We start from the raw sequence: 15860 nt of genomic DNA, 5'->3' as shown, positions 1-15860 counted from the left end.
ACGACAGCTGCATCAGATGCAATCTGTTCAGATGTTAATGGAAGTGTTGTGTCTATTGCTAAAAAGCAGCCATCATTCATTCTGTTCTTGGACAGCAATCAATTTGTGATTTTGTGTGTTCAAGTGGCAGCCTAGGTTATATGACCAAGTCCTGGAGTAGGGTGAGATTGCTGCTAACTGAGCCAAGTTGACAGGTTCCTTATATTGTGCCCCAACAAATAGGGATGATTTCCTCTGTGCAACAACATTGGAAAACCAGCTCTTCATAAAGGCACAGCACACAGACATTCTTTCTATCCCCGCGCCCCCCCCACCCCCAATGTGTGTTGGTGCTTGTTACAGATTTCATGTATGTCATATGTCATGGATTCAGTGTCACATGTTACTCCTGTGAGACATTTATAGCCAGGAGAGAGAAGAAAATATTACCCCACTGATCAGTGGAATGAAACACGTGTTAAGCTCATAAGAACAATTCACAAATGATAAAAATCTTAATAGTCTTGAGTGTGTATGTGTGTGTCCTACAGCCTCCCATTTTTGAGGCCCTGTACTCCAGCAGAATTTCTCCTCCCCCAAACAGATCTTTACATCAAATATTTTGAAGTACATCACACAATGGCTTACTTTTTGAACAACATTGACTTGGTATTGAAACCAAAGCAGCAGCCATTTAAGTACAGCAAGCTCTCTCAAACAGCAGTGAGCTGCACGAACTGGTTGATGGAGGGATGTTGGCCAGGACACCAGGCAGTTCTTTGCTCTTCGCGCTGTAGTGTTATAACATCCAGCAGAACAGGCAGACAGGACCTTGGGCTTATGTCTTGGATAAACAACAGCACCGCTGACGATGCAACATTCTTTTAGTACTACACTGGAGTGACAGCCTGTATAACGTTCTCAAACCTATCAAATGGGCCAAGCTGACGTGCCTTGTGCATATCCAATGTTCTTTGTGATGAAACAAAAGCATTATAATTGCAGGATTGTGATATATTATCACAGTATATATATCTTTTACATTATGCTCCTGTTAATTCAAAGTTGATTTTTGCAGCAAAATATTTAAATTATTCAGTAATCTACGTTAAGCAACTTCATTATTACAGCCTGTGCTGAGTGGACTTTTCTGTTTGTTTCGGCAGAAAGGTGAAAGTCTGCACTGCAACATCAAACTAGAATTGCACAATAAAAGTGCCCGTGTGACTGATATTCAGGGATCATGAAAAATTCAGTTTTTACTGATTTTCACTGATAAATTCTCAGACTTGTGGGGGCGGGTTTGGGTGAATTGTTTTTTAAAAAATTTCTCCTGAACTTGAAAAAACCTCCCAGAAATTTCCCATTTGTTTTCTTACCAAATATCAGGTTTGAAAATGCACTGCGTCCCATCCGTGACGTCAGCAAGCACGTCGCATGCTGTATGTGCAATGCTGATGTCGCTGTTGCGATGCTTGTGCATCTTTGGTCTTGAAATTTTCGGCTGCAGAAGAAACTACCGCTGTGCACTTTGGATTACTTTAAAGGGACCAGGATAGTGTTGCCAACCCTACCAGATTGCCCTGGAGTCTCCAGGAATTAAGATTCATCTCCAGGGCACTGCTGCCAGCAACCTGGGAGAAAAATCATAGGGGCATTAAAAAAAAAGGTATCTTTTTCATTTTTGTTTGTTAGTTACAAAAATATTGGAGAAGGACATAAAAAATAAAGTCTGTTTAACTGGGCAGGTCAGTTGGAGGCGGGAGGTCATGTGATGAAACTTCCAGGAATACGTCTAACCAGAGTTGGTAACCAGGATCATCCCTAGGCCTTGCTTTGAGGATTGTGTTCTTCATACAGCAGCAAATGTCAGTCTCTCATTCCTAGTTATGTATGGAACAGGGACATCAGTGCACTGGCACAGTAAACACCCTGATCGTCCCTTGAAGACTGAGATAGTCAATAAGAGGCCGACGGGTGTCACATGTCAAGACATTGTTTAGTAAAAAAACAAGTTAATATCCCACGATTATAGAAGTGGGTAAGTAGCTGGAGCCACAGTTGTGCAAACCCTTTTAAATTCATCGTAGGTTGAGAGATGTGATCAGAAGTGCGGGAATTTTCAAACATTTGTATCTGGACACCAAGCCGTGACCAGATTTTTAAAAAAAAATGTGAATTTGTCTGGTGGCCAGGACTTCATTTTTACAAGCAGCTGATGCCAATTGAATATTAAACATGTTTTGCTTACATAGAAAATAAGCTAAACTTAATGTGGGATCTTAATACACCTTAATTATGGAATTAAGATTATAAATTTAAACGGTTTAAATGGTACTGAGTGAGTTCTAATGTCATGATTTGGGGGAATTTTATGTTGGAGGATGAAGTCCATTTAAAAGTTATTTTTTAAAACTAGCATGTGTGTCATGATTTCAGATTCTATTCGTGAGCAGTAAATTCACAAAAGCTATTGTTTTTCCTGCTGTTCACAGACAGACAATTCCGAGTGATGTTTCTGAGCACAGTCAGGACACGGCACACTTACAAAGAACCGCCGACTTCTGTGAGACGGAGAGATGCTCAGCTGGAGGAGTCCACAGAGGACCTGGAGTACGGTTTCTTGTCTAGTTATAGGATGCTGAATACCATTCTCACCAGGACACAATCTCTTGTGGCAGTGGTTGGAGACCCGGTAGCTCTTTGTTCCATTGGAAAATGCCGGTGAGTTGCTGGTTTTCTGTTGCAGTAAGGATGTGCAAGTAACACAGAGTGTATTGATGTAGCTGAAGTGGTTTAATTAGTAGGAAAATTACCTGAATTCCATTGAAGCGCACCATGACTCCATTATCATCGTGCACTTCATATGCTTTCAGATTGTGAGTGGCCAATTTCATACTATAGCAGTAATAATCAAGATGTTTGAATGACATAAGTCAGGGGAATAGTGCTTGAATTGTTGATTGAGATCATTTCAGCCCCTTGATTCAATGACAGGTTTTTCCTTGTTCTGTGCTAGCCATAATTTGAAAAAATAGGTAGTGTTCTCAATAAAATGAAACCATACTAATGACAGTTACAAGTCGTGCTGAAGTGCATTGATTGAAGACCGAAGAGGCTATTGTGAGATCGTCTGTGGAGTATAGCACTCAATCCAAAAGAGGGTATAATAAGGGATTCATTTTTATTGCTCTTGTGCAGAACTAAGGGCTTAGTATACTGCTTTACGGTGAATTATTGTAGTGTCCCGACTGAAGAAAAAAATGGGATTAGAAATGAGCATTACACTTGTTGTGGGAAAAAATCACCACTCGGAGTCAGACTTAAAGATTCAACATGCAGTTTTAAGTCCAAAATCCACGCTAACACACTCAAGAATGTTATGTTCAAATATTAAACTAAAATATGTAGGAGTGTTAAACCCAGTTTTGGTATTCCATGCAGCAGTGCTGGAATCCAGTGTTGGCATTACGTGCAGAAATAATCTAACCTAATCCTATGCTGTCTCCTGGAATTGGTGAAAATCATTTATGCCCGCTTTCTTATTTATGACTTCTCAATCTCAGCAATGTTCTCAACCGAGACACAAAGCAGTGCCCTAATGCTCAGCCACTGGAGGGTGGGAATACTGAAGGATGAGTCAGGTTGTATGTTTGCCCTCGTGGCTGGCTACAGTGTGTTATTGACAGGGAGCAGGTACGTGGCCTGACCCCTAAGCTGCAGTATGGTCCAGGACAACCTGGTGTTATTGTAGCACTGGTAAAGCATTAAGAGAATTCTTCTGTTACACAGCATGAAGCTGTACTACAAAACTCTGCAGCTAGGAATGGCCATGAAAAAGAAGATATATCAACAGTAAGTGAAGATGGGAAGTTAAAACAGATGAACAAGAACCAAAAAGGTCAAACAGAATTTTAAAACAAAAGTTGCTTGGAAGTGTGTACAAAGTTTGAATGAGGACAGAAATTGCTGACAGAGAATAGGAATCCCAATCAAGTCTGATTGTTGGACCTGGTTGGATTGCTATGAAGTGATCCTTCATTAGATAATCTTTAGTCCTTGTGGTGAGGTTCTTCTGCAGAACTTGCCATTGATGACTTGGTTTCATGTATTTTCACTTATTAAAATATAATTGCCTCCTACCTGCGAGAATAATGTTCGATAAATTTCTAATATTGTTACCAATACGATGTTTAAACTTTTGATGAGTAATGAATGCCCTTTCTATCATAAGAGACCTGCGTAATTTTAATTATGCAGGACTGTGGAATCAAACAGCAGTGATCCAATGCCTCAGTGATCAAGCAAGAATATTATGAGCAGTTTGCACTGTTTGTCAATGACAAATTGTGATGCGGCACAATTATGTGCTCACAGCACTTGTGTTGCTGGCACAGAATGACTTCCACATTTGTTTACGTAACAGTAATTGATTGTGTGAAGCGCTTTGAGACCTGCTGAAAATGTACTGATCTATATAAATGCAAATATTATCATTATTATTGTCAGTGGCATAGTTTGCTAGGAGCTGGAGATCAGATAGTGACAAATTCATTCGTGAGCCCCTCACATTTGTTGATAAAGCTAAGGATGGAGCGGACACGGGGAAAGTGGTTAAAGAAGGCAATTGATAGTATAGGAAAGGAGCCGGAGAGTATCTTTGCCCTCCAGGATGCCACTTTGGCAGTGGAGAATGAAACCCAGTCGGACTTGATGTGATCAAGCTAGATCTGGCGATGGATGGCTATGCCAGTTGTGTGCCAGGTACACTCAAATTTGCACCCCCTGGACGTGAGGGGACGAGAATGGGGGCGATACCAGAGGCAATGTTCAGGACAAGAGACTCAATATTTTGCCGAGAGTGAGAGCATCTAAGATGGACGTGAAGCAATTGTTGAGCAAATCAACAACTGAAGGGTTATCATGACAAATGGAGGGCCAAATGCTAGGCAATTCGGAGTTTGAGAATGCAGCTGTAAGCGCCTTGGGAGAGATTTTTTTCGGGGGGCAAATTTCCACGGTGGTGGGCTTGATGGATAAAAATTAAGTACATATGGAGAAATAATATAAAATCGATAATATTAGAATAAGGACAGTCTGTATGGCATTAAAGTGGGAGCTGAATTACTTCTGCGGTCCTGGTACAATTATCCCTCACTCTTCAACCCCTCTTGGAATGAAGATTACACTTGACCATAATTCTGTGTGCAATGCCATGGGAGATATAGAGTATAATATAAATGATAGGTATGTTGTTGGCTCTGTTATCTCATTGCTACTTCAGAATGGGGTAGATTTGGATTCTGGTTCGATTCTGGAAATGTCAGTATTGAATTTTGGCTGAGAAGGGCACACCTTTAGCAACAAAAGGTCAGAAATGGGGATGTTCGCTGATGACTGTACAGTGGTACAGTGTTCAGATTCATTCGCAACCCCTCAAATAATGAAGCAGTCTGAGCTCGCATGCAGCAAGACCTGGACAACATCCAGGCTTGGGCTCATAAGTGGCAAGTAACATTCGCACCAGACAAGTGCCAGGCAATGACCATCTCCAACAAGAGAGAGTCTAACCACCTCCCCCTGACATTCAACGGCATTACCATCACCGAATCCCCCACCATCAACATCCTGGGGGTCACGATTGACCAGAAACTTAACTGGACCAGCCATATAAATACTGTGGCTACAAGAGCAGGTCAGAGGCTGGGTATTGTGTGGCGAGTGATTCACCTCCTGACTCCCCAAAGCCTTTCCACCATCTACAAGGCACAAGTCAGGAGTGTGATGGAATACTCTCCACTTGCTTGGATGAGTGCAGCTCCAACAACACTCAAGAAGCTCGACACCATCCAGGACAAAGCAGCCCGCTTGATTGGCCACCATCCACCTCCCTAAACATTCACTCCCTTCACCACTGGCGGACAGTGGCTGCAGTGTGTACCATCCACAGGATGCACTGCAGCAACTTGCCAAGGCTTCTTCGACAGCACCTCCCAAACCCGCGACCTCTACCACCTAGAAGGACAAGGGCAGCAGGCACATGGGAACCACACCACGTGCACGTTCCCCTCCAAGTCACACACCATCCCGACTTGGAAATATATCGACGTTCATTCATCATCGCTGGGTCAAAATCCTGGAACTCCCTTCCTAACAGCACTGTGGGTGAACCGTCACCACACAGACTGCAGCGGTTCAAGAAGGCGGCTCACCACCACCTTCTCAAGGGCAATTAGGGATGGGCAATAAATGCCGGCCTTGCCAGCGACGCCCACATCCCATGAATGAATAAAAAAAAATAGATCTTTATTTTGAACCCTTCAAATATCCAGTAAGAGTATGATGACACTGAGTGAAGCTGCAAGCCCATGCCTGAACACTGCGATATCCAACCTTCGGAGCTGGGACCTGGACACATGTCTCATAATCAGTGAGTTGGCTATATATGATTATGCAGAAATGCAAGCCTTCTGTGTGCCAACGCCAACAAACAAAAAACAGAATCCTCGTATGCAGTCTTGGGGTCACTAGAGCTTTTTGCAGCCCGTGAGCTTCACTAATTATTTATTGGATCAGCTGAACCCATCCATTAGATTACAGTTTGTAACTCTTTCCCTAAAATGTCATCTGTTTGGTAAAGACATTTATATAGTGCCTTATCACATCTCTCAAACATCTCAAAGCTTCACGTATAATGAATTACTTTGAACTGCAGTGACTGTTAAGTGGACAAGTGCAGCAGCCATGTTGCCAATCATGAGATGAATGACCATTCATCTGTTTTTCGTGTTGTTAATTGAAGTGGAAATGTTGGACAGGACACGAGGAAATCTCTTTCAAATAATGCTATGGGATCTTCAATGTCCATCTGACCCACTGGAACAGGCAGATAGTTTAACGTTTCATCTGAAGTACAGTACCTCTGATAATGTAACACTTCCTCAGTACTACATTGGATTGTCGACCTAGATGATCTGTGACCTTAGAGTGGTGCTTGAACTCGCACAACTAGAGGCAAGAGTGCTACCAACCAAACCAAGCTGACTCTTCCATTATCAGCTGCTGCATATGTCCAGTGCATTCTAATTGCAAGCAAGTAATTTACATCCATCTTTTACTACACTGCATGTGTACAACTCCTGTAAATATGCTGATGTAAACTTACTGAGTTGGATTCTATGCCACAGTAGTGGAGCCAATATCCGAGAGCAGGACTTGGTTAAAAGTACTGAACTGCTTGTTAAGTGAACACAAGGAATGGCCAAGCAGCATTAAAGTATTCTCTTGTCCTCTTTTATCTTTTCCCCCCCCCCTTTCTACTTTTTCTTTTGAATTTTTTCCTTTCTCACGTTCTTCTCATCTGTGTTTCTTTCTCTGATTTTTTTTGTGTAATATGAAAGTCATTTGTATGTTGCACCTTTGCTTAAAAAAAAGGTGCACTATTCGTGGGCTTGGAGTATTTTGTAGTGAAAAAAAACACAGTTGGTGTTGGAGAAGTTGTTTAGTTTGAGATGAGTAGACGAGCTGCATCAATGACTCATGGTTCGAGTGCATTTTGCAGCACAAGAAGGTTAGAATTTATTGGAGAGAAATTAAATGTCAGTATTTTTGTTTGATAGACCATGAAGTTTTTTTTTGGAGGGTGGTGGTGGCATGGAATAGTTTTCAGTCAGGTGAGGGAGCACAGAGTAGCAGTTATCGATGGAGTCTGGTTTCGACAGAGTCTATAATTGGGAATTTGGCAAGTGAGGGGATTTTTAAGGATTGATCTTTATCTAAAATTTGACTAAGTTTGGCATCAAGCATTTAACTTAAATTAAATCTTAACTTGCAGTTTTCAGTTAGTGGTAAACAAGCAGCCTGAAGTGGCAGTTGGTCACCTAGTTAATTAGTTGACCGGTTAGAACTGGTAATCTACTGTCAGCTGGGGCTGACTCAGGTGATTGGCATTCTAGCTACCATAAATTCGGAAGGGTTTTGCTAATGCTTGGAGTGAGGGAGCACGGAGTAGCAGCTATCGACAGAGTCTATAATTGGGAATTTGGTGAGTGAGGGGATTCGGTGCAGTAAGGGGTGAGGTGCATTTGTTTAGACAGCAGAGAGGAGCATACCGAGAGCGGGTCACAGCAACAACAAAAGCAAATTGCAGTGTGATGTCACAGGTAAGGCAGGCAGGTAGGTGGTTGGTGGTGAGTATCTCTTCAGTTTTCTTCTTTCTTAGGACTGTGCGCTAAGTAACTTATAGCATAAAAATAATTTTAAAAAAACTAAACTTAATTTAATAAATTAAACAAGGCCAGTAATTGGTTCAACCTAAAAATAATTTGATTGGCATTCTAGTAATCAATTAAGTAAATAAAATAGTTATGACAGGGCAGGAGATGTGTTGCAGTTGCAGTATGTGGGAGCTGCGGGACAGTTTAGTCGCGGGCGACTACATCTGCGGTAAGTATCTCCGAGTTGAGGAGCTGGATCCGAGCTGCAGACATTGCGAGGCATCAGGGAGGGAGAAAGTTACCTGGACACTTTGATCCAGGAGGCCCCTTACGCCCCTTCGACTAAATACTGTAGAATTGGCACGTGGTCAGGGACAGGAGGGTGTGACTGCGAGTGAGGCAAGTATGGGGATCCAGGAGGTAGCATTGCAGGAGCCTCAGCCTCTGCACTTGTCCAATAGATACGAGGTTCTTGCAGCCCTTATGGACGAGTGCAGGGACTGCAGGGTGGATGAGCAAACTGGCCACGGCACCGTGGTTCAGGGGGCTATTCAAGTGGGGGGAGTAAAAAGGAATGTGGTTGTAGTAGGTGACACCATAGTTAGAGGGGTAGACACTGTTCTCTGCAGCCAAGAGCGAGAGTCCCGAAGGCTGTGTTGCTTACCCGGTGCCAGGGTTAAGGACATCTCCTCGGGGCTGGAGAGAAACTTGGAGTGGGATGGGGAGGATCCAGTTGTCGTGGCCCACGTAGGTACCAACGACATAGGTAGGACTAAGAAAGAGGTTCTGCTGAGGGAGTTTGAGCAGCTAGAGACTAAATTAAAAAGCAGAATCACAAAGGTGATAATCTCCGGATTATTTCCTGAGCCACGAGCAAATTGACACTGGGTAAATCAGATCAGAGAGATGAATGAGTGGCTCAAAGATTGGTGTGGGAGAAGTGGGTTTCGATTCATGAGGCACTGGCACCAGTACTGGGGAAAGAGGGAGCTGTTCCGTTGGGACGGGCTTCAACTGAACCATGCTGGGACCAGTGTTCTGGCAAACATGAATAACTAGGGCAGTAGAGAAGGCTTTAAACTAAATAGAGGGGGGAGGGCTCAGGTGGGGCAAAGTTTAGATTGATAAAGAAAAAAGACAAGGAAGCAGTACTGGAAAGTGATGGGGGTAATGATAAACAGAGTGTGTCAGGAAGGGACAGAGCATACAAACATAAGCGTGCACTAGCAAATGGGGCCGGGGTAGGAAAGAATGGTAAAAAGATAAAATTAAAGGTTCTTTATTTGAATGCACGCAGCATTCGTAATAAGATGGACGAATTGACGGCACAAATGGAAACAAATGGGTATGATCTCGTGGCCATTACAGAGACGTGGTTGCAAGGTGACCAAGGTTGGGAGCTAAATATTCAGGGTTATTTAACATTTCGGAAGGATAGGAAAAAAGGTAAAGGTGGTGGGGTAGTTCTGTTAATAAAGGATGAACTTGGTATAATAGTGAGAAATGATCTTGGCTCAGAAGATCAAGATGTCGAATCAATTTGGGTGGAGGTAAGAAATAGCAAGGGAAAGAAATCACTCGGAGTAGAATATAGGCCCCCTAACAGTAGCTACACTGAAGGGCAAAATAGAAATCAGGAAATAAGGGGGGCTTGTAAAAAAGGTAATGCAATAATCATGGGCGATTTTAACTTTCACATAGATTGGACACATCAAATTGGCAAAAATAGCCCTGAGGAGGAGTTCACAGAGTGTATTAGGGATTGTTTCTTAGACCAATATGTCGGGGAACCAACCAGGGAACAGGCCATTTTGGATCTGATAATGGGTAACGAAACAGGATTAATTAATGATCTCAAAGTAAAGGATCCCTTGGGAAGCAGTGATCATAACCTGATAGAATTTCACATCCAGTTTGAGAGCAAGGATCTTGGGTCTGAAACTACTGTATTAAACTTAAATAAGGGCAATTATAAAGGAATGAGGGCGGAATTGGCTAAAGTGGACTGGGTAAACAGATTAGATGGTATGATGGTGGATAAGCAGTGGCAAATATTTAAAAAGATATTTTATGACTCGCAACAAAAATATATCACTGTGAGGAGGAAAGACTTCACAAAAAGGGTGAACCAACCATGGCTAACTAAGGAAGTAAAGGATGGTATCAGGTTAAAAGAAAAAGCATACAACATGGCAAAGATTACTGGTAAGCCCGAAGATTGGGAAAACTTTAAAAACCAGCAAAGGATGGCTAAAAGAATAATAGAGGGAGAAAATAAATTATGAGAATAAACTAGCAAGAAATATAAAAACTGGCAGTAAAAGCTTCTACAAGTTTATAAAAAGCAAATGGGTAGCTGAAGTAAACACTGGTCCCTTGGAGGATGAGACTGGGGAAATAATAGGAGAACAAGGAAATGGCAGAGGAATTGAACAGATATTTTGTATCTGTCTTCACAGTAGAAGACACTAATAACATACCAATAAAAGTAGAAAATCAAGGGGCAAAGGGGAGGGAGGAACTAAAAACAATCATGATCACTAGAGAAAAAGTACTAGGTAAACTAATGGGTCTAAAGGCCGACAATAGACTGTCAGTTTTTATATTTCTCGCTAGTTTACTCGCATAATTTATTTTCTCCCTCTTTATTATTCTTTTAGTCATCCTTTGCTGACTTTTAAAGTTTTCCCAATCTTCGGGCTTACCAGTAATCTTTGCCATGTTGTATGCTTTTTCTTTTAACCTGATACCATCCTTTACTTCCTTAGTATAAGGGGCCTATATACTACTCTGAGTGATTTCTTTCCCTTGCTATTTCTTACCCCCACCCCAATTGATTCGACATCTTGATCTTCTGACCTGATGGCTTGCATCCGAGGGTCTTAAAGGAAGTGCCTACAGAGATAGTGGATGCATTGGTTGTAATCTTCCAGAATTCACTAGATTCTGGAAAGGTCCCAGTGGATTGGAAAACTGCAAACGAAACACCCCTATTCAAAAAGGGAGTGAGACACAAAGCAGGTAACTATAGACCAGTTAGCCTAACATCTGTCATTGGGAAAATGCTAGAATCCATTATTAAGGAAGTAGTAGCAGGACATTTGGAGACTCATAATACAATCAAGGAGAGTCAACATGATTTTATGAAGGGGAAATCATGTCCGACAAATTTATTTGAGTTCTTTAAGGAAGTAACGGGCAGGGTGGATCAAGGGGAATCAATGGATGCAGTATATTTGGATTTCCAAAAGGCATTCGATAAGGTGCCACATAAAAGATTACTGCACAAGAGCTCATGATGTTGGGGGTAATATACTGGCATGGATAGAGGATTGGCTAACTAACAGAAAACAACGAGTCAGGATAAAATGGTCATTTTCAAAATGGCAATCTGTAACTAGTGGGGTGCCTCAGGGCTCAGTGCTGGGGCCTCAACTATTTACAATATATATCAATGACTTGGATGAAGGAACAGAGTGTCTTGTGACCAAATTTGCTGCTGATACAAAGATAGGTGGAAAAGTAAGTTGTGATGAGGACACAAAGTGTCTGCAAAGGGATATTGACAGGTTAAACGAATGGGCAGAAATTTGGCAGATGGAATATAATGTGGGAAAATGTGAAGTCATCCACTTTGGGAGGAAAAATAAAAAAGCAAAATATTATTTGAATGGAGAAATACTACAAAATGCTGTGGTACAGAGGGATCTTGGTGTCCTCGTCCATGAAACACAAAAAGTCAACAGACAGGTGCAGCAGGTTATCTGGAAGGCAAACAGAATATTGGCCTTTATTTCTCGGGGGATGGAGTATAAAAGCAGGGAAGTCATGCTACAACTGTACAGGGTGCTGGTGAGACCACACCTGGAGTACTGCGTACAGTTCTCGTGCGCTTATTCAAGGAAGGACATACTTGCATTGGAGGCAGTTCAGAGAAGGTTCACTAGATTGATTCCGGGTATGGAAGGGTTGTCTTATGAGGAAAGATTGAACAGGTTGGGTCTATACTCAATGGAGTTTAGAAAAATGAGAGGAGATCTTATTGAAACATACAAGATTCTCAGGGGACTCGATAGGGTAGATGCTGAGAGGATGTTACTCCTCATGGGGGAATCTAAAACTAGGGGGCACAGTCTCAGAATAAGGGGTTGCCCGTAAGATGGAAATGAGGAGGAATTTCTTCTCCCAGAGGGTCGTGAATCTTTGGCATTCTTTACCCCAAAAAGCTGTGGAGGCTGAGTCATTGAATACATTGAAGACTGAGTTAGACAAATTTTTGATGAGCAAGGGAGTCAAAGGATATGGGGAAAAGGGCAGGAAAGTGGAGTTGAGGTAGAAATCAGATCAGCCATGATCTCATTGAATGGCGGAGCAGGCTCAAGGGGGCGAATGGCCTACTCCTGCTCCTATCTCCTATGGTCTTATAGGTGTGTTGTGTGAACTTAACTCTTGAATAGTGTTGTTTTCCTACTGATTATGCATGCACCTTGATTTGTGCGCTGAAGCTTTGTGATTTAACGGACTATTGTTGGACTCTTGCTAAGGAGTTTTGCCAAATACTTCATCAGATTTTAAGTTTGCATCAACACTATTTATTGATTCTATTGTTTAAGTTTAAAAAAAAACGAGAACAAAAAATTGGGCCGTAAAGGAAAGTGGTTTCTGCTGTGCTCGGTTACCTCTGCAGCCGATGTAACGCTGTGTCCAGAACATGCCAGGAACATAACCTTACCAAAAGTACACAGACATTGTCCTTTTTATAACTAGGGTTCAACCGACACATGACACTCGCTGTAAGCTAAAATGCTAACTGTTTGATGCACACTATTTGGTTTCAGAAAGAAGTGCATGGTTTGAATTGCTGAGCTTTGAGCTCCGTAAGAAGCACTTACTGGGATTGTTCTTTCTTTCTCTGTGTAGGAAAATTTGGGAACGGTTCATATTCCTTTGTCACAAGAATGGCAGCCTCCACGGAGCCACGATACATGAGATCAGGACGCAGCTAGATAACCTGGAACTCAGCAGAAGCTGTGTGCTCAACCCCCTGGCCCCAGAATTCATCCCTCGAGCCATTCAAAACTTTACAGTGTTTTCCAGCAGACTCCAAGCATCACCTGCAAAGGCTTCCCAGGTAACCCATTCTTCATGTGTGCAGTTTGTTGCTGGAGCAATAATAATTAAAACAAAGATTGACAATATACACCTACCAAATAAACAGCATGTTCAGTGTTCTAACTGTGTGTGCGTTATGCAGTGACAAGAAGAATGGTTCTTTTGCTTAGCAGTGAGATACATGTTCAGAAACAGTGAGATCAATTTCAAACTCATTTAAATGTGTTAGAGCTGTTGTTAATCTAAAAGAACAAGACTGCAAAGAATGTATGTATGAATGGGAGCCCAATCGGTCAACCAATATGTCTGTTGCACCTGGTCAGTGTGGTTCTGTCCCAGATCCCTTCTGTTTTTAAGATGATCATTTTGTTGCTCTTTTGAAGAACCTTTTTAGTCCTCTGAAATCCAGATTTAATTCTTGTACTCTTTTATGGTCTTGGGGCATTCAGCCAGTCTTGTGCTGCAGTCGAGATTCCATTTTACGAAGTGCTGATTGTAAGTTGAGTTATGCTTCACAGAGCAACCAAAACCTGCTGTGGGTCCTTTTGATGCAGTCACTGTGCAGATCTGTGCCTTGGTGTAGAATTCTAATGCATGACATCAATACTTAATATAATTTATTTTTTATATTGATGAAGACTTTTGTTGGGTTCATTACTTTTCAAAGACTATTTACACCATCTGCATACAGATCGTATTTGTGGATATAGCTGAAGGTCAAGTTATTTATATTCAACATCAGAACTTGTAATTTCAGTGCCCACAAGACTGTACCTGTGAAATAATGCTCAGCATTTGAGAACAAGAAGAACATTGATAGCTTAAGCTGCAGAATATTAAGAAGCACTTTTGTACTTGTGATCTCCTAAATAATCCCAATATGAGGCAAAGAGAGAAAGTAGCAGAAAGATTGTCACTGTGAACGGCTTAGCAACCATTTTCAGAGCAGTATTGCTGGTGTCCCGGAAACAGGTCAAGTGCTTGCTCTTCTTGGTTGAGGAAAGAAGTGGACAAAAATACCTTTAGAAGTAGTTGAATCGATCTCAACAAAAACTGGAGCTTATTGCTCTGCAGGAGCCCAGTTTTAACTGAATTAGAGATTATCTCCTGCTGCCTGAAGCACTTGGAGTTACTTGACTTGTGTGCATTTGCTTGTGAGCTCTGTTCTTTGAACTTGTGTAAACACTGCCATGACTCGCCTGAGCCACTCAGAATATCGTCTTATATTCAGGAAACGGAAGTAAAATGCAGAATAGGAATTAGTCAGTCAGCTGGTAAGGCGTTGCAGGAGATTGTATTCTGGTAAGAATTTAACATACTCCCAAGCTACCAGTTTTCACGTAACACCATAAACGTTCAGTGCAACCATCAAAGTCTGCTTTTAATACACTTTCTCTTACGTTACATTGCCATCTTAATCTTAACCTCATAACTGCAATCCATGTGTACACCGTATAATGGTAACAGTACAAACGTTAAATTGTACATAAACTAAGTACAGGGCAGTAGGTGGTCGTGATGATTCTTCATGGGGTGGTTGTATCCCTTGTGTACTTCCATGATTCATCCCATGGTAAGTTCTTGATTGTGAACAGGCCTTTGAAGGTGAGGTCAGAGATGAAGCAGAGGTTGTGGGTAGTGTTTTAAATGAATATTTTGTCTCCGTATTCCCAAAGGAAATGGATGATCCGGACGTGGTAGTTAAAGAGGAGAGGTGTGAAATATTGGACAAAAACATTACGAGAGAGGAAGTACTAGAGGGACTGGAATCCTTGAAAGTTGATAAGTCACCAGGGCCGGATGGATTGTTTCCTAGGCTATTGAAGGAAGCCAGGGAAGAAATAGCGGATGCTCCGAGGATCATTTTCCAATCCTCACTAGATACAGGGGAGGTACCGGAGGACTGGAAGACTACAAACATAGTTCCATTGTTTAAAAAGGGAAAGGCCGCACAATTATAGGCCGGTCAGTCTATCTCGGTGGTGGGCAAACTATTAGAATCAATACTGAGATAGGATAAACTGTCACTTGGAAAGGCATGGTTTAATCAGGGATAGTCAGCATGGATTTGTTCAGGGAAGGTCATGCCTTACAAATCTGATTAAATTCTTTGAGGAAGTGACCAGGAGGATTGATGAGGGTGGTGCAGTGGATGTTGTCTGCATGGATTTTAGTGAGGCATTTGACAAGGTCCCACATTGCAGACTGGTCAGAAAGGTAAAAGCCCATGGGATACAGGGAAATGTGCCGAATTGGATCCAAAATTGGCTCAGTAATGGGAAACAAAGGGTAAAAGTCGATGGATGTCTTTGCGAATGGAAATCCGTTTCCGGTGGTGTGCCACAGGGCTCAGTGTTGGGTCCTTTGCTGTTTGTGGTATATATTAATGATTTGGACTTGAATGTAGGGGGCATGATTGGCAAATTTGCAGACGACACAAAAATTGGCCGTGTAGTTGATAGTGAAGAGGATAGCTGTAGACTCCAAGAAGATATCACTAGGTTGGTGGAGTGGGCGGAAAAGTGGCAAATGGAGTTCAACCTGGAGAAGTGT

General features: G+C 42.0%; 1 protein-coding gene across 1 annotated transcript in view; it reads left to right on the top strand.

Moving 5' to 3' along the window:
- Window positions 1-15860, top strand: part of LOC137340518 (probable helicase with zinc finger domain) — a 223433-nt gene that overhangs the window by 109229 nt on the left and 98344 nt on the right. Inside the window, exons 22-23 of the mRNA XM_068003017.1 lie at window positions 2475-2703; window positions 13116-13326. Coding sequence (XP_067859118.1) covers window positions 2475-2703; window positions 13116-13326 — 440 coding nt within the window. The remainder of the gene's footprint in view (window positions 1-2474; window positions 2704-13115; window positions 13327-15860) is intronic.

The sequence above is a fragment of the Heptranchias perlo genome, chromosome 22, assembly GCF_035084215.1.
Source record: "Heptranchias perlo isolate sHepPer1 chromosome 22, sHepPer1.hap1, whole genome shotgun sequence".
Lineage (NCBI taxonomy): Eukaryota > Metazoa > Chordata > Chondrichthyes > Hexanchiformes > Hexanchidae > Heptranchias > Heptranchias perlo.
Note: the sequence above shows the minus strand (reverse complement) of the source record. Positions and strands in the feature narration are given on the sequence as shown.